Genomic DNA, 22,396 nt, shown 5'->3' on the forward strand with positions numbered 1-22,396 from the left:
CCACCTTACAGAGTTTTCTTGTTTTATACCTAAGGTCCCAGGGTTTTGTTTTTATTTAGTGAGGGGGAGGAGGTGAAATGTGTTCACTCCATCCTCCCAGGAGCAGAAGTCCTTACACTCATATTCAGTGTATCGTTTATTCTTCAGTATTTCATACGTATGTCACAGTCTTCGATAATTCTGGTCATTGAAGTTCTCCAGGCTCTCCGTATGTTGTTTCTTCTTTCTCTGTACCTTTAGTGTCGACAGTTTGTTTCCAGGGGAATTTGCAGTGTATATGCATCAGTGTGAGAAGGAGAGACACAGAGAACACACCTATGCGAGAGAAATCATTGCCTGAACCTTATCTCTGAGATTCTCTAGACAAGAAATGGAGAGTGCTTTGCTCCAAGGAAGAGTCTCATTCTCCCCGAATGTGATGCAGGGGCCCCTTCAGCCCGTGTCCAAGTTCTTTCTTGGAATGTGTGCCTCTCAGGTTCAACCCCCCACTTTGGGGTGGGGGCGCCTAACACGTGGTTGCCACATCTCCGTGGTGGCATTTGTGTTTGTCGCCAGAACTCAGGGTTTTCTTCTTCTTTGCTGTTTGTTGATCCCTGCTCAGATTTCTGTTCCTTTTACTTGCTTGTTTGGGGGAGGCCATGGGGTACGGGTTGGGGAACGTGCTTAATTCTGTTACTTAAAAAAAAAAATGTCTGGAAAGAAAGGAACGTGTTTGCTGTCCTTCATCCAGGTTCCAGTGTGTAGCAGAAGTGTCTACACAGGATCTTGTTCGCCAGAGGATTTACGGTTCCCCGTCAATCCCGGGATTGTCCGTATTTTCTCTCATCAGAAATCTCTGCTGTTCACGTCTGTTTTTCTGGTCTCACCATGAACAGAGACAGTGGGGAATAAGAATGAGACGGTGTTCCTAATTTTTACTAATATGTTTCTCAATGTTCTCTTTAGGGCAGAAAAGACGGAAGTTCTGAGCGAAGACCTTCTTCAGGTAAGGTCTTCACCAGCCGCTCGCATACGGACACCAAATACATCTTCCCATTACAACTGGAGCCATTCCCAATGCTGTTTCAGCTGCTCAGGCTGCTCCTGGTGCGATCTCTGTAGACGCGACCTTTCCTCCTTTACCTAAGAGTTTTCAGGAGACGTGGCAGTCATTTGACTTCGGGGTTCACAGAGAGCCCCTGAGTCTGCCATTGCCCCCTCCCCCAGTTCTCCCGCCTTGGGTGCTGCCTCCCCAGCAATGCTTGTCCCTGCAGCGCACGGGCCAGACTCCCCTCCCACGATCATCCAGACCGACGACCCCACTTCTGCTGACCTTGCCCTCGCCTGCGCGGTGATGCGCCCCCCACTGCTCTTTCTGCAGGTGGAGAAGCGCCTGGAGCTGGTGAAGCAAGTTTCCCACAGCACGCACAAGAAGCTCACTGCATGTCTCCAGGGCCAGCAAGGGGCCGAGGCCGACAAGCGTTCTGTAAGTGCCTTCCTACCCCCGGCCCCCCGGCCGCTTCACCCCTGGAGGACAGGGGACCCACTCCCGGGGCCTCGTTTGGTGTGGCTGTGTCTCATCTCTCTGGCCGTTCCGTGTCTGCGAGCTGACAGGTGGTGTTTCTGTGGTGTGGCAGCCCCTTCCCACCTCTTGCCGCCCCTTAACCTGCCTGAAGCACCCCCCACCCTGAGCAGGCAGGACACAGTCCCTTTTTTTTTTTCCCTGCACTGGGGCAACCAGGGCGTACTCTGGAGTCCACCGTTAGGGAAGCTGAAACCTGGGTCTGGTCTCTGCTTCGGCTCACTCATAGATTCCGTGTGCTTTCATGGTACCATAAGAACTCACGGAGAAAATTACACTGTGGTTTTGGAGGTGACAGGTGACCTAGAATGACCCTGGGAAAATGATTTCCCCTATAACGAAACAGTTAAAGAGAGCCTGCCGAATGAAGGTGTCCCCATCTTTGTGTGTAACCTACATTAGTACTCACAGGACTTCGTGTATTATGATTCTTTCAAGCAGTCCTTGCCGGAAACCGGCATCATCACTGGCTCACTTTCCCTCCTGACCTCCTGCCCCTCCCCCAGCTCCCCCAAAGCTTAAAATACATTCTTACATGTTCCTTTGGCTTCATGACAAGGGATCTACAATGTGGGACGTTGTAATCCTCCTTGAGTTGAGAGCCAACATGTTTGGTGTCTGACTGTCTCTGACCTGGAGTCACTGTTGACTTCTGCTTCCCAGTGGTCTCTCTGAGCCCCACCCCCAGCCCCCCAGCTCCTGTGGCCTCCTTTCTAGTGACGGTCACGTGGTGTGTCCTGACTCTTCATCCCAGTCTCATGCTGCAGTGAGCCCGCTCTGCCTGCCCTGCCCGTCATTCTGTCCTCTTCCCAGCCCTGGTGTCGTCTCTCTCAATATTCCCAGCAGCAGTCTCTTACGGGTGGTAGAAATGAAATGTGTATGGGTTTGGAAAATGTCTGTGAAAGTACTGTGTATATTGGGAATTTCAGCAAGGGGAGCCTGACCAGTCTAAAGGGAGAGTCTGCAGAATTGCTTGGGAACGCAAGACCCATTCATTAAGCAAACATCTAAGGTGGGCTCCAGGAGATAGATGTTTTGGGTGGGAGCCTGCCGCCAGGCCTGGCCATGACCCACGTCCTTCCATCTGTTCTAAGAAGTACTGTTTCTTAAAATAGCTAGTCTACAATACAGAATAGTTTAGAATCAGGAGTAGCAGCTGAATGTTATCGCCAGAGGGTTGAAACTGGCCTTTGGTGTTGGCAACTTGGTGACTACTGGTGTTATTTTTTCTGGGATAAAGTAAAATTGCCTGGATGTGTTGGGTTTGAATTGAATGGAGGGTCTTGCAAACTATATCAGTTAAGAGGCATTTGGCTCCCTACGTCTTCTAAAAGATAGGATATTAATAGAAAATTTGGTGAGGCCAACAGGTCAGGGGATCATTGGCATAAAAAACATAAGTTTGATGGCGGGGGGCGCGCCCTGTGTCACGTATGGCCAGGGGAAGCACCAGAGTCACTCAGGATAAAAGGAGGAAAATGTGGGCAAGAGACATGAATGTGCTTTCCCTGGGAGGAATGGATGAGGCAGGATAAACAGGCTTAGGATTGGCTTGTTTGAGAAACTTCAGTAGGCTCTCGTCCCTAGTTGTCTGGTACCTGGCCCCAGGGGGGTTACGGCAGGTGGACAGTCGCCTGGAGAATGAGAGCCCCACAAAAGTGGTAGTTGGGGTGTAGGCTGAGGATTGGTTGATTTTCATTTGACAGGCACGCTCATGGGTGAATTGTTGACCCTCTCTTTGAGAATTGGCTAACCCTGGCAGAGACAGCCTCTCCAGGGTCAGCAAGACACCAGCCTCAGAATACAATAAATAGAAGACGTAGTTAACGTGCTGATTAATTGTGACTTCAGCCAAAAGGCACTTACTTTATATCACTTCACGAGATGTCTGAAGTAGCGGGACCCAAGGTGTATTCATCAGCTTTGGGTCAGTGGTTCTGCAGTGTTCTGGCTCCTCCCAATTATAATGTGGCTGCTGCAGCTCCGGATATCACGTCTTCACATAACTGCATCACAGGCAGAAAGCGTGAGGGTGGTAAGAGGATGAACTATCTTTGTATGCTTTTGTTGTTGTTTTTATCAGGGAGATAAAAGTCTTTCCCAGAAGAATTTCTGGTATGTCTCCCTGCAAGGGAGGCTGAGGAGGTGAATACATGTCGGAGAGAAACGGGTTTGCCTTGGCTGGCTGTGAGGCACCTGCTGGGATGCGTGTGATCTGGCTTCTGTTGGCAGGGAGGGCGCGCAGTGGCTGTGGTCAGGCCCTGAGGGTTGCAGCCACATGACTACAGTGATCACCAGGCGAGCTGGACACCCATGGGGTTGACCTGGAGGAAGTCTGTATGGGAAGGGTGCTCAAGTACGTGCAGGTCAGTGATTTCCCCGCACAGACTTCATGTGTTTGATTGGGTCAATGATTTCTTGTGCTGATCAGTTTTCGTGTCCTCATAGGACTTAATATAGGATCCGACTGAAAAGAAAGTCAGAGAGCTGTTTTAAATATTTAACAGCCACAGACTGGCAGGAGAAAAATGTCCATGGCCACGACTCAAATACATTTTTCCGTTTTTTTTCTAAAGTAACACATCAAGGGATTTAATAGGAGACATGACATTTATTAATGGCCTTGGATACTGAAATATGTACTCGGCTCTTTGAGATTATTAGGTAAGGAGATGTGTCAAGATCTAAGGAACAGGCGAAAAGAAAAAGAGATTAAAAGTGAGAAACTTAAAAGAAAAATCGAAGGGGGAAAGTGGGGGTGAGGGAAGTAATGAACAAACGCGAAATGGGGAGGTTGGGTGTGAAGGGAGGGTCGAGAGGTAAATATGGAGAGGAAACTGATGGGGGCCAGATGGGAGGGTGGTGGGGGGATGGGTGACATGGGTGGGAGGGGAGTGGGAGGTACCAGCTTCTGGTTCTGGATTGAATAAGTCACAGGGATGAAAGGCATAGCACAGGGAATATCATCAGCTAATTGTATTGGCGCCGTATGGTGACAGATGGTAGCTGTGCTTACGGTGAGCAGAGCATGCATGTGTATACAGTTGTTCGATCACTACCTTGTACGCCTGAAACCAATGTGGCATTGCTTGTCATCTCTACTGAAGGAGAGAGAGAGAGAGAGAGAGAGAGAAAAGGTCAAGAGATGGTCGTTCTCCGAGGGAATGAGGCCAGCTAAAGCAAGCAAGTGGAGTCCTAGCATCTCAGAATGGGAAGGGACTCTAAGAGTGTCCAGGCAGGGAACCTGGGTGGCTCAGTTGGTTGAGCGTCTGCCTTTGGCTCAGGTCATGATCCTGAAGTCTCGGGATCGAGCCCCGTGTCGGGGTCCCCGCCCAGCGGTGAGTCTGCTTCTCCCTCCGCCCCTCCCCTCTTCTGGTGCATGCTTGCTTTCTCTCAAATAAATAAATAAAATCTTTATAAAAAAAAAAAAAAAGAGTATCCAGGCAGTGTTTGGCATTTTATTGGAGCACACGGCGGGTTGCCGCTCCTTGTCACTTCTTTTTAAACAAGCTCATTAGCCCTTTAGCAGTTTAGCGCAGTTTCCAGCACCAAAGCTTTTATCATACGCCTCTAAACGTTTGGCTGTAAAAGCTGGGGCTGGCTGTCACGTGGGAGTGGACAGAGACGTGGAGTTTTGTGGCCGCAACCTGAGTGAGCAGAGCAGGGTTATTCGTTGAGCACGGAGTTAAACTGGTTTCTTTCTGTGGGGTGGAGAATAGAAAGGATACTAATTAGGTTACCGTTTTGCTTCCTTTAGTTCCAGGCTAGTCGCCAGTTAATTCATCAGTTTTTAAGACCATCAGCGTAAGGAAAATGTTTGGTGTTTTACCATCCTTGCATTTCTCATGGGGAAGTCACATTCAACAAATACACCCTTAGGGGGAGACCTTCTCCACCTTCCTCACTAAATACTTGGAAAGCACCACGTCCGCCACGCAAGGTGGTGCATCCTCCAAGTACTGGGCAAACCCAGAGGGATCCCTGTCCTCTGGAAGCTCATGGTCTTCCAGGGAAGCAGCTGGTACACGGCGTCATTACTTCCTCAGCTAAGGTTTCAGGGGGAAGAAGAGCTCACTAGGAATCAAATAGTAGGTTCCTGTGAGGAAGTGGCCTTTAAGGGCCACAGAAGGTAGTGGCAGCCAAAGGGGTGAAGGTGCTTCTAGGACATGGGGTGACAGGTGCAGAATTTTCAGAGATGGGAAGGAGTCAGGGACATCGTTGAGAGACACAAAGGTGGCCAGTGAGTAGAGTATGAACAGCAACAAGGAGAGGGGCCAGAGATGGGACTGTGGGGACCCCATCGCACCTTAGAGGCCATGGTAAGGATTCGGACTTTATCCCTAAGAGCAGTGGGAGCCAGTGTTTTTAATCAGGAGGGGCGTGGTCCGATTTATTAGCAATTGTGTGAAAAATGGATACGTGGGGGTTGAAGTTATGGTGAAAGTAAGAGACAGACAAATAGGGGAACCATCTAGGTGAGATGCATTGGGCTCAGGGAAGAGGGAGAGAAATCAGCAGATGCGGTAGATACACAATGTAGAGCGTGCAGGACTTGAGTCGATGTGGGGGTGTTAGGAGTGCAGAGGGCTTTCAAGGTCTCTGGCTTGAGCGACTCTTAACTCTGTAAGATTTGATGAGATCATTGAAGGAGACAAATGGCCTTTGAATCAAGAGCCCCAGGACCTGCAGCATTTTAAGCCCTAGCAGGAGTTGGATCTAGCAAAGAAGGCGGAGCAGTCAAGAATAGTACGGGAAATCTGCCCCCTACTCACTTCTAACTTCCAGACATTGCCCTGTATTTTTCTCTTTCCACACCCAGACTTTCAGAAGGTCCCACCTGCTCTTCCTCCAGACAATTTCCAGTGGCTTCAGCATGTGCCACCCTTGTCCATACAAGCATCCTCTCTGGCCTGAACACAGCCATTCCTGGCAGGTCTTCGGCTCCTCCGCAACCCTGTCCCCTTCATAATCCATTCTCTACGCCGGAGATCAGATGGCGCCACCATCCTGCTGAAATCCCACCCAAGGATTCCCATTGTAGAATCTAATTTCAGCTCCTTATCGTGGCCCTTGGACCCTCATGATACGCCTTCACCTGCATCTCTGAGCTCGGCTCTTGCTCCCACCCCCGTCATCACTGTCCCCACGGCACTGACCTGTCACAGAAACCGGACACGCCCACAACTTTTTTCTTCTCTGATTCTTAGCCCTGGGGTTCTCAGGACGGGCTCCCCTTCCCACCTAATGTCTGTTCCCTCCCTCCCCCAATCACATTGCCCCGTTTTATTTTCCTTAGAGTGTGTATCATTATCTGAAATGTTGGCGATCATTTGCCGTCACTGATGAGTTGAGCTCCGTGGGAGCAGGGATCTTGTCTCTCCATCACGGCTGTATTTTTAATGCCTAGAACAGGGCTTGCCACAGGGTAGGCACGGCTAAAAATACATTCGTGTCATGAATGGATGGCCCATGAGTATTTTAGGCACAGAACCTGCCGAATGTGTCAGCACTCCACTTTGAATCTTTCCTGTTCTCTACAGAAGCAATCTAGCATGACGATTCTGCATTTAAGCTCTGGAAGCTTGACTGCCTAAGATTGAAGCCCAGCTCCCCTGCTTCGTGATTATACCTGACCTTGGGCAAGTCACATTAGCTCTGGAGGCCCTGGTTTCCTCATTTGGGACACGGTAATAACAGTAATGAATTTCTACCCAGTAAGATTGTCTGAGAGTTTGGTGAAATAGTCCATGTAAATGCCTAGAATGATGCTTTAATATAAGTAAACATTAAAGAAAAAGAGCCTACTGCCATTATCACGGCCTCACTGTTCAGCTGAAATGACCATGGGGAGCTCCTGACCCCGAGCAGCACATCTGGGCTGTGTCTTTTGGGAAGTGAACCCCAGGAGAGCTACTTGCCTGGGCTTGGAATTAGAAGAGAGTAGATAGCAGTTTTCAGAATTAGAGGGTACGGGGTGTGTGTGCATGCGTGCACGTGTGCGTGTTGGGGAAACAGAGTGGATATTAGGATTCGACTTTCTGTCTCTGAGTCATCCTACAAACTGTGTTGCTGGTGCCGGAGATACTTTAGAGAGAAGAGTCATCTCAGAAAAGTCAGATGAACAGCTTCCAGACCCTGGAACATTCTGTCTTCCCTAACCTTAATTCTTCAGGTTCTATCAGTGCTCTCGAATCAGGGGAAAGATTATTTTAATACCTTCTCTTTGATCTGAAGAATCGCTGGCCGGGATGAAGCTTGCTAAGTCAAGTCTTTTTACCCAGGCACTCATATCTCCCTGAGCATCGTGCGGCTCTCAGCCTAGATCCTTGTTCATAGAGGGAGACCAATTTCAGCTGCTTTTGTAGATCACTGGGCAGTGTAATCCTTCCTTATATCCTTTAGATGAAGAGACTCAGTGTCCTTATCCATGAAGGTGGGGATGAGCAGACTGGGGGTGGTGGGGAGAAAGCAGATAATACCTCGGGTATAGACAGTCATCAGGTTCAGTAACGTGCCTGCCACCTACCGAACCCTCAATTTTTCCTTCGTCTCGGAGAATCTCTTTAGAAATAAAAGTAATTTGTAGTCTGTTGTGGATTACAGTTCATTAACTTCTCTTCTGTCAGCTTTGATTATAGGCCATCACAATCCCCCCTTTTTTTTTTAAAGATTTTATTTATTTTTTATTTATTCGACAGAGATAGAGACAGCCAGCGAGAGAGGGAACACAAGCAGGGGGAGTGGGAGAGGAAGAAGCAGGCTCACAGCGGAGGAGCCTGATGTGGGGTTCGATCCCATAACGCCGGGATCACGCCCTGAGCCGAAGGCAGACGTTCAACCGCTGTGCCACCCAGGCGCCCCAACAATCCCCTTTTGACAACATGAAGGTGTATTGCCTTGATTTATTTCTTCCTTCCTCTTTTTGCTTGGTGGCTTCCTTCTCGCTCCTTGATTTCAAAAGCATCTATACAAATAAAGACAAATCATTGATTTCCACCAAGGTTTTGCCCAATTAACCCCCCCTCACTCCTGCCCTTGGAATCCCAGCACACAAGTTCACCCTCAGCTTCTCTTCTAGAGGGGATTCATTCTCCTGAGAGTCACCTGTGCCACGAGCACAGGCCCTGGGTTGTGACAGTTACACCATCAGTGGAGGACTTGTTCAAATAAATTTTGTCATCTTCATTCTGTGATCTCTGTAGCCATTAAAAGAAGAAGAAGAAGAAGAATGGAACAACTCTGTGTGTCATGACGGGAAATGACCCAAGGGGTATCTCTACACAAAGAGGAAAGCAGGGCGCAGAGAGGTGGATATAGTATGCAAACATTTGTGGGGGAAAAGTATCCACTAAAAACAGACACGCACATACGTATAATTGGATCCGCTTAGAGTGTTTGTGGAAGGATATGTAAGACTGGTCACTGTCACGGTCTCCAGTGAGGGCACTAGGTGTCCAAGAGTCAAGGATGGGAGGGATACTTCTTGCTGTAAACTTTCTAGTGACTTTCGAGTTTTGTGCTATACACCTCTATTTCCTGGTCAAAAATTAATCTGTTAGAGTGTTGGCTCGCAAACTGGCCCTTGTATGCAGAGGTCAAGGAGAGACCAAAGGAAGAGACAGACCACTCCAGGTTTGGTAGGTGGCAGGTTTAAGAAGCAAGGGAGCTAATATATGAGGTTCGTCTTGGGTGGTCACAAGACTAGTAGATCCCTACACCCACCCGCCAAATCTTAGAAGTTTTTAAAGAGACCTGAACTGGGTTTGGTCATGTATACAACCAGATGGTCTCAACAGCACCTTACTTTCCCGGGGCTGTGTCCTCAGGGCAGCTTTTATTTTTTTTTATTTTTTATTTTTTATAAATTATTTTTTTTTATTATTTATTTATTCGACAGAGATAGAGACAGCCAGTGAGAGAGGGAACACAAGCAGGGGGAGTGGGAGAGGAAGAAGCAGGCTCATAGTGGAGGAGCCTGATGTGGGGCTCGATCCCAGAACGCCAGGATCACGCCCTGAGCCGAAGGCAGACGCTTAACCTCTGTGCCACCCAGGCGCCCCAACTCAGGGCAGCTTTTAGCTTCAGCAAGACCAGCAGAACAGATGTTCCAAGGTCAGGGGAGGGAGTAAGGAACCTGATTGCCTAGGTCCAGTTCACGGATCAGTCAGCAGTCACATGCTCTCAGTGACCCCCTCCAATAGGTAGCTAGCTAGCTAGATAGGACAAAGAACAGGAGAGAGAAAGATTATTCTCCGTGTTAAAATCTTACGAATTAAAAGACCATCGAAACAGGAATAAGTCTCTCTTTGTGATACTGTGTCACTGAATGCTACCCTCTTTGCCACCTGAAAGCTTCTCAGAGTCATTAGTGAGGGTGTTAAGTGACGAGATGAGTGGAAGATAATAATGAGTGGAAAATAATAAAGTCCTGCACTTCAGGCTGCTTTTTCTACTTTTTTTTCTGTAGAACAGACACTCGGCTGTCCTCACCATCCTTCTCCAACACTGGCTAGCCTCGCAGCCCTCAGCGCCTGTTTTGCTCTCTTGATCTTGACCCTCGTGCCTTTAGCCACCCACGGGCGCAGTTTGGTCTTTGTGCGTGAGCTGACCCATACTTGGACTGTTTTACCTGACATTCAAGGCAGAGCATCTCGACTGGCTCTTTATTTAGATATTTGAGGAATTCACAGATTGGAGACCTTTCTCCTTAAACCAGGTTTCTCAACCTCAGCACTCTCGATGTTTGCGGCTGGGTAATTCTTAATTTCGGGGGGCCTGTCCTGTGTGTAGTGGGCTGTTCAGCAGCGTCCCCGGCCTCTCTCCATCAGATGCCAGTGGTGTTCCCCGTGTTGTGACAAGCGAACATCTCTCCATACACTGCCAGAGTTCCCAGGAAGGCAGAATCACTCCTGATTAAGAACTATCCCCTTAAGTCACGGTGCCTCCGCGAGCATATATTAATGCCTGCCTAGCTCTTTTTGTTTTTAACCACTTTAGACACTTTTTTAAAAATGTGCTGTAAATAACTTTTTTTTAAAGGCGATGTGGGAGTACCCACTCTCATAACATACTGTTTACTGCACCTTTAATTAAGTGTCCAGAAATGTCTACATAATAGCTTTGTAGGACAACTAGAAAGTGACGTTTAAATTTGGATGCATTAATACTGAGTTGCATGGTCTCGTTTTTACCAAGAGGAATGTCCCGTTTTATTTGAAGGGATGAGCAATGAGTTTATCCCTTGAGTGAAAGGCATCTGACTTCCCTGGAGGGGACACGTCTAAGCACAGGGAGGGGGATGTATGTTAGACCTGCTGAAGGACCTTATCCACACAGGTGTCTTGGGCTCTCTCTCTGGATTTATCTCAGGAACCACATGAATTTCCGTATCACCCTTGGGAGCTCACCTCCCTCCCTGTGTCTTCCCTAGAGATACCTTAGAGCATGCGGGTCTCTCGGGGGTGTGCAAAGCAGATCCCTACGTTCAAGTGGATGGCGCCTGAAAAATGTGATTTCCCACTTGATCCTGCTGACAGGCCATTCAGTTGTGTCTCTCTCAGGACTGAGTAATTTTCATCCGATCATGCTCTTAAGCCCTCCAGGGGTCACCAGACGCCCTGAGAACAAGACCCCAGTGTCTGCCTCTGGCGCACAGGGCCTTCCACCATCTGGCCTCTGCCTTATGCTCCACCCACTCCCCGTCACTCACTGTGCTCCAGCTGCGTTGGCCTCCTTGGGGTCCTCAAGCCCGCCATGTTAGTTCTACCTCAGGGCCTTTGCACTGGCAGTTCCCTCTTTCTATCTGGACTGTTCTTTCTCAAATCTTCTTGAGGCATGGCTGACTCTCTCCCACTTGGGTTGCATCTTAAATACCACCCCCTTTGAGAGGTCTTCCCCCATCCAGGCTCCACGCCCCGCCACCGCCCACTCCTCATCGTCCTGATTTCTGTTGCCGATCCCCGTTACAGTGTGCATGCTTATTACTTATTTCTCTGCACGCGGAATAGACATTCCATGAGAGTAGCTGAAGATCTTTGTGTAGGAACACAAGAGGCTCTGGGCTGCGTGTAGTCCAGTTGCCTTCCAGGTGAAGAGCTTATCTGTGTAGTGTTGTGGTTTTGGCTCAGGGAGGAGAGGGCTTGCTGGTGCTTCTCAAGGAGGGAATGGGCCATGCCACACTACTGTGGATTTGCCTATTTGGGGTATTTCCTGTAAGTGGAATCCTGCCATCAATGCCCCGTGTGTCTGTCTTATTGAGTATGATGTTTTCAAGGTTCATCCGTGTCCCAGTACGTATCAGCCCTTCGTTCCTTCTTATGACCAAATACTATTCCGCCATATGCATATACCACTCGTAATCAATCCATCCATCAGTTGACAGACACTGGAGCTCTTTGCACCTTTGGGCTGGTGTGAATAGTGCTGGCGTTCATGGGCATGCACAGGTTTGTTTGACGGGCTGTTTTCAGTTGTTTTGAGTGGCATTGAGTAGCCTTGCTGGGCCGTATGGTAATTTTGTTTAATTTGCTGAAATACTGCCAAACTTCAGCAGAGCGCTGCCCCATTTTATGTTTCTACCAGCACGGCATGGAGGTTCCCGTTTCTCCACGGGCTCACCGATACCTATTTTCTGATGGTTATTCCTCTTGCTATCCTAGTGGGTGTGAGGTGGTAGCTCCCAGTGGCTTCGATTTGGATTTTCTTCATGACTCATGATGTGAAGTGTCTAGTCCTGTGCTCATCAGCCATTTTCTCTCTTCCTTAGAGCATACCTTTATTTTTATGCTTATTTGCATTGTTACTGTATGTGAGCACTTCTCTCTTTCTTGACCATAAGCTGCCTCGTTTATTTATTTTTTTTAAAGATTTGATTTATTGATTTGAGAGAGAGAGAGAGCACAAGCAGGGAGAGCCGCAGAGGGAGAGGGAGAAGCAGACTCCCCGCTGAGCAGGGAACCCAGTGCGGGACTCGATCCCAGGACCCTGGGATCATGACCTGAGCTGAAGGCAGACGCTTCACTGACTGAGCCACCTAGGCGCCCCAACCTGCCTCGTTTATAAAATGGGGCTAAGGCACTTCTCCAAAGAGACATTGACTTCTGGAAATTAAAGCATTGTTCAAATCTTTGTTAACGTAAGTTTGAAATCTTGTCTTTATTTTTTTCTTTGCCGCTATCCCAGTCTATTTTATTTTATTATTTTATTTTATTTTTAAGTAGGTTCCACGCCCAGCGTGGGGCCCAACGCGGGGCTTGAACTCATGACCCTGAGATCAAGACCTGAGCTGAGATCAAGAGTCAGACGCTTCACCGACTGAGCCACCCAGGCCCTCCTATCCCACTTTATTTTAAAACGCAGCCTATAAACCTTAGGCTGATTTTCCAGATTGGCACATTTAATTTGGTTTTGATTTTCTGAATTTTGACCTCTCTGAGTCTAATCTATCCTCGTATGCCGTGAATGTCTAGGTTTTAAACATACTTTAAGGTCCATTTGTGTCTTAGCTAATACAGTACCTAGGAAGTATTTGACTTTTTGCTGTTTTAGAGTAAGCAGATGGCTATTGAAATAGTTTTCATTACAACATGTTTTTTGGGTTTTCTTTGTTTTTTTTCCTTTTCAGAAAAAGTTGCCTTTGACAACACTGGCTCAGTGTTTGATGGAGGGGTCAGCTATCCTGGGAGATGACACACTTCTCGGGTAGGTAACAGCACGTGTGGCTTTGTGCCAGGTCTAGGTAAGCCCTCAACCCCGAGAAGGGGGCCAGAACTTCTCAGGGATGGACTGAGGACACTTGAAGCCTGGTTGGGGCTGGGGTTTGGGGTGGGAAGAAGAAAAGGTTTGCTGGTGAGAAAAATCAAAACCCCGGCGGGGGGGTGGGGGAGTTTGCCGATGTCATATGGGCTGTGCAGGGAGGCAACTCCCCAGAGGGAGAAGTTAGCGTAATAAACCAATAAAGGGTTGACGGACAAATGAAATCCCCAGGGCTCCAGCAGAAGCAAGTGGGAAACCTCTCCATGTCAGATGTCAAAAATTATAGGATTCCCGGAACAACCCGGGCTCCGTTTGAGCTCACAATAAAAACAAACTAAAAATAGAATCGTCGTGAGGAAGGATCAGCAGGCACGATCAGTAGGAGAAGCAGAGAGAACTAAAAATAATATGGTAATAGGAAAGAAAATATGAAGTAATACGTATCAATATGTATGAAACAGGCTTAAAATGAAGTTTAAAAATTAAGCAAGGACAATGCTCGCTTTAGCACCACATGTGCTAAAATTGGAACAGTAGACCTTAGTGTGGCCCCTGAGCATGGGTGACAGGCCAGTGTGTGAAACACTCCATATTTTTAAGGAAAAAAAATTCCAATTGTAACTATGTATCGTGACACGTTAACTTGATGTATCATGGTGCTCATTTCACAGTATATGCAAATATTGAATCCTTCCGTTGTACACCTGAAACAAATACAGTGTTCTATGTCAGCGATAGACCTCAATTACAAAGTAAGGACAAAATCGTCCTTGACCAAAGAATCAAATGATATGGAAAAAAAAAAAAGAAAGAACAGACAGAATTAAAGAAAAACCAAATAGAACTTTTTAAAATTCAAATCATACTTATTATAATTTAAAGCCACGAGACAAGCTCTTGGTGAGGATGTGGAGAAAAAGGAGCCTCGTGCACTGTTGGGGGGGATGCAAGCGGACGCCGCCACTGTGGGAAACAGTATGGGGGTTCCTCAGAAAGTTAAAAATAGAATTAACCATATGATCCAGCAATTGCATTACTGGGTATTTACTCAGAGAAGATGAAAACATTCACTCGAAAGCGTTTATGAGCTCCTGGGTTCATTGCAGCATTATTTTTTATAGCAAAGATATAGAAGTAGCCCCAGTGTCCATTTATTGATAAATGAATGGATAAAGAAGGTGTGGGGTGCGCGTGTGTGTCTGTGTGTGTATAAGAGTATTTATATATGATGGAATAGTACTCAGCCATAAAAAAGAATGAGATCTTGCCACTTGTGACGATAGATGGACACAGGTGGTATTAGGCTAAGTGAAATAAATCAGAGAAAGATGAATACCATATGATTTCACTTCCATGTGGACTGTGAAAAACAAATGAACAAATGAACAGAAAAAGCAGAAACAGACCTATGAATACAGAGAACAAACCAATGGTGGCCGGAGGGGAGGGGGTGGGAAGGGGATGGATGGGCAAAGTGGGGGGAGAGGAGTGGGAGATTCAGGATTCCAGCTATGAAACATGTCATGGGGATGGAAGGTGCAGCATAGGAAATTAAAAAAACAAAACGCTTGAGATAAACTGAAATTGCGCACCGATGAAGAACTGGTGAGCTTGCAAACAGATGGAAAGTTGCTGCCGAGAATGAACAGAGTGATTTACAAGAGGTGGGGAGGTGGCATTTGGAAACAGAGATGCATGGATGATAGAACACAGACCTGTGTCTGGGAGCTGTTCCCAAAGAAGAGAATGAGCAAAAGGGGAAATTACGGTGGAACTTTTCTTTTCTAGATTTCAAAACAAAACAAAACAAAACAAGCAAACCCATAAATCTTTAGATTAAAGAAACATAAGAAGTGCTGATTGAGGTCAACAGAAAGAAATCTATCCCCGGACGCATGATAGGAAGACTATAGGTTACTAACAAAAAAGAGAGAGACAGAGAGAGAGAAATTGAAAATCAAGCAGAGGAAAAGGATTGCATATAAAAGAGCAATTCGAGGGGCTCCTGGGTGGCCCAGTCATTTGAGCATCCAACTCTTGGTTTTGGCTCAGGTCATGATCTCATCAGGCCCCTTGTTGAGCTCTGCGCTGAGCAGGGAGTCTGCTTGGGATTCTCTCTCCCTCTCCCTCTGCCCCTCCTGCTTCTCGCTCTCTCTCTCTCTCTCTCAAATAAATAAACCTTTAAAAGAGAGCAATTCAATTGATAGCAGACTACTTATTCATCAACCAGTATAAATGCCAGGTGGTAACAGGGGAATCCCTTCAAGTATTGAGTGAAAATATAAGAAACCTAGATTCTGTGATGAACTAAACCATTCTTTAAGAATAAAGGGAAGGGCTCCTGGGTGGCTCAGTTGGTTAAGCAACTTCCTTTGACTCAGGTCATGATCCTGGGGTCCTGGGATTGAGTCCCACATCAGGTCCCTTTGCTCTGCAGGGAGCCTGCTTCTCTCTCCCTCTGCCTGCCACTCCCCCTGCTTGTGCTCTCTCTCTCTCACTCTTTCTCTCCGTCAAATAAATACATTAAAAATCTTAAGAAAAAAAAAGAATAAAGGGAAAATAAAGATATTGAAGGAAAAGATTTAGGAAAAATTACTACTTGCATATTCCCACTGAAAAAACTAGTTAAGGCATATGAAACAGGTTACATCCAGAAGGAAGGTATGACATGCGGGTAGCCAAATAGCATAAAAAATTTAGTGAGCGTGGTGTAGGGGATGGAAATTCTTTCTCTCTACCCGTCTGAGCTTCCTTGAGTGGGGGCCCTGCAAATTAAATTGACAGAAATAGAGCAACAGAGGAAAGCACGCACATTTTATTAACATGTGCAGGGCATACGCACGGTGGAACTCGGTGATGAGTAACTCAAAGGCAGGCTCGAACTCGGGCTTAGGTAGCACTTTTTACAAAAGAACAATTTTGAGGGAAGTGACAAGGTAAAGAAGAAATTTGAGTTCCTAGGGTGGCAGATTGGGAGAGGGCAGATAAATGGGGAGCAAATGGAAGATAAGGCTCATTAGTCAACTTTTATACGTGGGTTCCTGTGGTGTCCTCTGGCTGACAAGGCTCTAGAGTTGTGTTTGCTGGTTGACTTCTGTCTTTCCCGGTAGACAAGGGAGGAGCACAGCTTTACAACCTGTGTCCTACTTTTAGGCAAATAGGGGGAGGGCAGAGAGCTCTTCTGAATCTGCTTCTTCTCGATTGCCTTCAGCTCAAAATAATCCTTATGCCCAAGCGGCATTTCCGGGGAGGCAGCATATTCTGCTACCCTTTGGTGTAAAGAAGTATAAATAAGCATTGAATTAAAACATTAATGGGGGGGTGCCTGGGTGGCTCAGTCGTTGAGCGTCTGCCTTCGGCTCAGGGCGTGATCCCGGCATTCTGGGATCGAGTCCCACATCAGGCTCCTCTGCTGGGAGCCTGCTTCTTCCTCTCCCACTCCCCCCGCTTGTGTTCAAACATTAATTTGGGGGAGCTTAAAGCAAAGTGAAATGAAAATACCAGGAAATAATAGCATGGAACATTGGGAAGGCAATCCGTGTTTCAAGGTGTTTGTTTGAAAGAAAGATAAAGGTTGCATTTTCCTGTAAAGTGTGTGTGTTAGAAAACCAAGAGGAACCACAAAATGAATAGAATGTAGCACTTCAAAATCGGTGGAAGGATGAAAAAGGAAGTTTAAGCAAAACAAAACAAAACAAAACAAAACAAAAAAAACAACCCTACAAGGGACTAAAAGAGCAAAAAGCAAGCAAAGAGAAAACAAAGTAAAGGTATAAGGTAAGAGCTCTATGTCTGCAGTCGTAGAAGATGGAATAAACTTGATGGCTTATAATATAGAGTATCACAGGTGGAGAAACATGCACGCTGTTTGCAAGATTCGCCTAAAGCATAGGGACACAAGAAGGTTGGAGGTGAAGGGATGAAGGACACCCAGGTAAAAATGACAGACTGAGCACAAACATCTAATTTTGTTCCCTTCCAAATCCACTATGATGAAAGAAGTTTTTTTTTTCTTAAAAGACATGAACCCAGAAAGGCATGAAAAACAGGAGAGAAAACAAAATTTGGTGAGCTGTGAAAGCTTATGATGGACTGGTAACAGACTGGGCGGGTCTCAGAAAGCTGACTCTGGAGCCAGATGTAGGATGTGCAGAGAGACAATGTCATTTACATCCTGAAATGCTTGCAGGCTCAGGGGTGGTGGCCCCAGGGATCTCTAGAATGGTGAGGGGGTCTTTGGGGGCTGGGAGGTGGTCCAAGTTATGAGTGTGTGTCGAAACTAGCTTAGTACCGCTTGAATGCCTCAAACCCAGCCCTTATCCATGGCTCAGGGAGACTCTCATCCCCTCACCCCCAATGCCAGCAGAAAAGTCTGGAGCTTTACTCTCTGGAGGGTGTAAAGCAGAGAGTCCCCAGACTGTGGACACCATGTAAGGGTATCACGCATTCAAGTGACTAATGCCTACTGGATGCTGAGACTGCTTTTCTGTCCCCCCACCCATGCGGTCCCCAGGTCTTTCCTCTTTAGGTAGGAAAGCAAGAAGAGCCTTCTCTGGCAAATGTGACCGGCCCAATGGGAATGAACTAAAGACCCAAAGACATTGGAGGGGGCAGTGCTTGAACAAATGGCCCCACTCAACTGTCCTACAGACGAGCTCGCAGCCAATGAGCTTTACTCACATACTCGGAGCTGTTGAGTCTCCAGTCTTAAATATAGGCAGGCATCCGAGCTCACCAGACATTTGAAGGAAGTCTAACTTGCAGCCTACGTACCACAACAGTTGGGGAGGAGAAAATGTAACTCGGAAGAAAAAGATATTGCATGAGAAGGAGAAGATTTCAGGAAAACATGTTGCTTACATTGTCAAGTGCTACGAGAAAATAATGCGTCCATGAATGAAAGCCAGCATGTGTGTCAATTATATCTCAATGAAGAAAGAAAGAATTAAAAAACCCAGGGTGTCAATAAAAAAATGCTATGGGAAAGAAGTATTCTGAGATCGAGAGCAAGCTCATGGAAACAAAAAGTATTTTCAGTGGCAGGTTTGGAAGACACAATTGAAGAAATTCAGAGAAGAGAAGACAACCATGACATGAAAAATAGAAAAGTTGGAAGATTAGAGGACCAATCCAAGAAGATGTAGGCCCGAGTAACTTATATTATTAAAACATAGTAATCATAGTACTAATAAAGTATTCCGGAAGAGTTTTCCAGAACTGAAGGACATGAGTTCTTATACTGAAAGGGCCCACTGAGCTCCTGATACAAAAGGAAAAGTTGAACCTGTGCCCAGGCTCACCATAGCAAAGACTAGTGACAAATACAGAGATTCTACAACCTTCTGGAGGAAAGAAATTGTCATATAGAAAGGCTCAGAAATCTGAATGCTTCTAGACGTGCCAAATGCGACAATGGAAGCGAGGAGATTACTGTGGAATGCCTTCAAAATTCGGAAGGAATTTGATGCTCAGCTTAGAATTCAATAGCCTGCCTAGCTATCAATCAGCCTGAGGGTAGAGGGGGAATGTCGTGACATGCAAGGTCTCAAAAATTCGCTTCCCGCACACTCTTTCTCAGGCAGCTAAAGCAAGGTGTGTTCCACAATGGAGTGACCAAGAAAGAGGTAGACACAGGATATGGGAAATAAGCTCTATGCGGCAAAGGACAGAGGGAGAGAAAAATCCCAGGAAATGGGGGAGGAAGTGTGCCGGAAGACAGCTGTGCCAAGGGATTGAAGGAAGAGTCAATCCAGATTGACGCAGATCCAGGAGAGACGAATTCAAGATGGAATTTGTTCACATCAAGTGTGGTTCAGTATCTTAGACAAAATAATGGCGGAGGATTTGGGGTTCAGTCAGGTCTATAGAAAAACAAGCAAACCAAAGCAAGGCAATTATTAACGCTACAGAGAGGACAGACGTGTGGGAAAGACCAGTGCTCACCATATCCAACCCAACCCACCGTATCCAACAAGCCGGACTCTGAATGGCACACAGGGTCAGAATGTAAGCCAAATAGTGAAGATCTACTGATATAAATTAAACGTGGAGGGGGCAGATATAAGAATTGCCAAATTCTCATTTTCCAGAGTTGACAGTCAAAAGCCAATGCTTAAAATTAAAAAACATTAACAAGTAGCATCAGGATCATGGAGGTAAGCAACAGACAAATCAGATAAAAGACACCATTAAAAGAACAAAGAGAAGCCCGTGACCTGGAAGTTGAAATTTGCAGCAGACAGGAAAAAGAATTTGAATCCCCTCTACATCCGCACCTATATTTTTAAGTATGTATATAAAGAACTCCTACAAATAAATAAATAGATCCTGGTGCCCAAACAGTCACCGAACGTGAGCAAGTACGTCCTACAAGAGGGATCGCGAAATGGCCCGAAACATGAAAAGGCACTCCGTCTCAGCGGTGGCCAAGAAATGCAAATTAAAACCAAGATGAGGTAATAGTTGGCATTCACCAGTTTGGCAGAAATTAAACGCCTTACCAGTACCAAGGCTTGGCAAGAGCGTAGAGTGTTGGGAACTCTCATTTGCGCTGGTGAGAGCGAAGTTAGCGTTACCACTTTGGAGAGCAGTAAGGTTAAGGGGACGTGTATCTCTTCTCCTGCGCACATAAAAATTCTCACCTGCAAACAGACCGTACACAGCTGTACAACAGCCCTGGACGTGTTGGCCCTCTTGATCAAGGGAAGGCTTAATAAACGGTGGGATGGAACTCCATGCACCAGAATGACTTAATTTTGCATGTGTCAAGACGCGTAAGCCCCAAAGATAATGACACATGAAAATGCAAGGTTCAGAGGACAGGTTCAGTGTAAAACCATCGATACAAACTTGTTGAGGTCGGGCATCAGTATTATATATTGTATGTGAACGCTTATGTATGTCATAAAAGTGTAAACATAAGAACAGGAAAGATACATACTAACTTTAGAATCAGTGACCTCTTCTCCTACTTTTATTGATTTGTAAAAACTTTTTACATGTGTTTCAGTTAGCCTGGTACCATGCAGAAGGAGGACTGCCTGCATACCCGTGTACCCAGTTGGGGAATTAGTGTCTTTGAAATAACATATCTTCTCATCTAGGAATATGGCTTAGCTTTCTACTCATTGAGGTCTTCTGTTATTTGCTTATTACGAATCCACTTTTGTAATGGTTTTCCCATTCCAATTTTCCACTGGATAATTGTTTATTCTGTACAAGGTAAGTTGTCATGGGCTTAAGACAAGGAGTTCTCTTTTTTTTCTTTTTTTTTAAGATTTTATTTATTTATTCGACAGAGATAGAGACAGCCAGCGAGAGAGGGAACACAAGCAGGGGGAGTGGGAGAGGAAGAAGCAGGCTCCCAGCAGAGAAGCCTGATGTGGGACTCGATCCCATAACGCCGGGATCACGCCCTGAGCCAAAGGCAGACGTTTAACGACTCCGCCACCCAGGCGCCCCAGGAGTTCTCTTTTTAGAAGAGCCTCCTGAAAGTGGGTTTTGGGGATACGTTGAAAGATATTGGTCTGTTTGTGTGTCGATGGTGGCTCGTTTTTCAGTGCTCAGCAGAGATAGAAGCGTCTAGGTCTTACAAGCCTATACATTCAGCACATAGGAGTCTGTTCGCCCCACATCTCCCTTGTCTTTCTCTACATGTTCCCTTGACTCCAGGCACACGGTACGTACTTCGCATCCTTTAAAAAATGGATAATTTTGGAAATCAAAATGAAAGGGACAAGTTGGGCAGCGGGAAGCTGCAGAACTCGGCCAGTTTAGAAACACTGTCTCGCAAGTGCTTACCCAGCCGGGAGCTGATGACAGCAGACGCAGGTGACCTCCTGCTTTGTGGGGTGTTTAGCATGGCTTTCCCCTCCCGTTGCAGGAAGATGCTGAAACTCTGCGGAGAGACAGAGGACAAGCTGGCTCAGGAGCTGATCCACTTTGAGCTGCAGGTGGAGAGAGATGTGATCGAGCCCCTGTTTTTGCTGGCCGAGGTAAGCCGCACACATGAGGTGACACTGTTCTTCATCAGGGATTACCACTCCCTGTCCACCTGGTCAGGACTCCCCGACGTGGCAGCCCCTCCTGCGGCCTGCCAGCTCCCTCTTCCTGCCACACACTTCTCCGCTGGCATTCCGGTGGGGACAGGAGCAAAGTTGGCACCAACCCTGCCCTCTGCCCATTGCCCGTCTCCCGGGAAATGAACAGCAGCCCCTCGACAAGAGAAGACTCTCTGTAGGGCCCCCTGCAACTTATGTGTACGTGCAACCCTTCTCTTTCATTTAATTCTATTATTTTTTTACTTTAATTCCAGTGTAGTTCACATATGGCGCTCTGTGAGTTTCAGGGGCTCAGTATAGTGATTCAGCAATTCCGTACCCTACTCAGCGCGTGTCGCGATAAGTGCCCCTTCATCCCCTTCGTCTTTGGATTTTAAAGGCTACTAAATAAAACCGTTGGAGTACAAGGACGCCTTGATGTCTATGTGACGATTTGGCTTGCTTTAACCAGGGGAAATTGTGTCAAGTCAGAATGGAAATGCTTGGGGAGCTGATGTGCCTTGAGCCCTGGACTTCCTGCCAGTTAGTTGCCTTGAGTTGGTCATCCGAGGTCACCCCAGCGCTGTCCCGTAGACCTGGCTGCTGTGAGGAAGACGGTCTACGTCTGCTGGCCACCTGGGGCTGTAAGCTCTTGAAATGTGCTTAGTGTGACCGAGGAACTACATTTTACGTTTTATTTAATTTTTGTTCATTCGGCTTTGAAATGCCATAGCCACAGGGAGCTAGAGGCTGCCATATTGGACAACATCGCCCTAGACCAGGCCTGGTTTCCTTCCTGGACTGGCCCCTCAGCGTCTCCCCATTCCCCTGGTGCAATTTCCATGAGAGAATGGACAGGAAATCATTAACCAAAGTGCATGAAAGTCTTCAAGGAGAAAATCCTGTCTGTGGTGGTTTGACAGCGATCAGCTCTAGACTTCTCAGGGGCCATCCTGGTATGGGCCGTTGCCCAGCCAAGTGCATGCGTGAGAGGTCCTTTGTTCTTCGGAAAGGTGGTCTGGGGTCTCAGGCAAAGCCTGAA

At 46.8% G+C, this 22,396-nt stretch overlaps 1 protein-coding gene across 1 annotated transcript in view; it reads left to right on the forward strand.

Moving 5' to 3' along the window:
• The first annotated feature begins 1,333 nt into the window (after positions 1-1,333).
• ARHGAP44 (Rho GTPase activating protein 44) overlaps positions 1,334-22,396 on the forward strand; it is a 79,595-nt gene continuing 58,532 nt past the window's right edge. Inside the window, 3 exon segments of the mRNA XM_040628334.1 lie at positions 1,334-1,465; positions 13,185-13,261; positions 21,198-21,309. Coding sequence (XP_040484268.1) covers positions 1,334-1,465; positions 13,185-13,261; positions 21,198-21,309 — 321 coding nt within the window.

Source organism: Ursus maritimus, unplaced genomic scaffold (genome assembly GCF_017311325.1).
Source record: "Ursus maritimus isolate PB19 unplaced genomic scaffold, ASM1731132v1 scaffold_14, whole genome shotgun sequence".
NCBI lineage: Eukaryota > Metazoa > Chordata > Mammalia > Carnivora > Ursidae > Ursus > Ursus maritimus.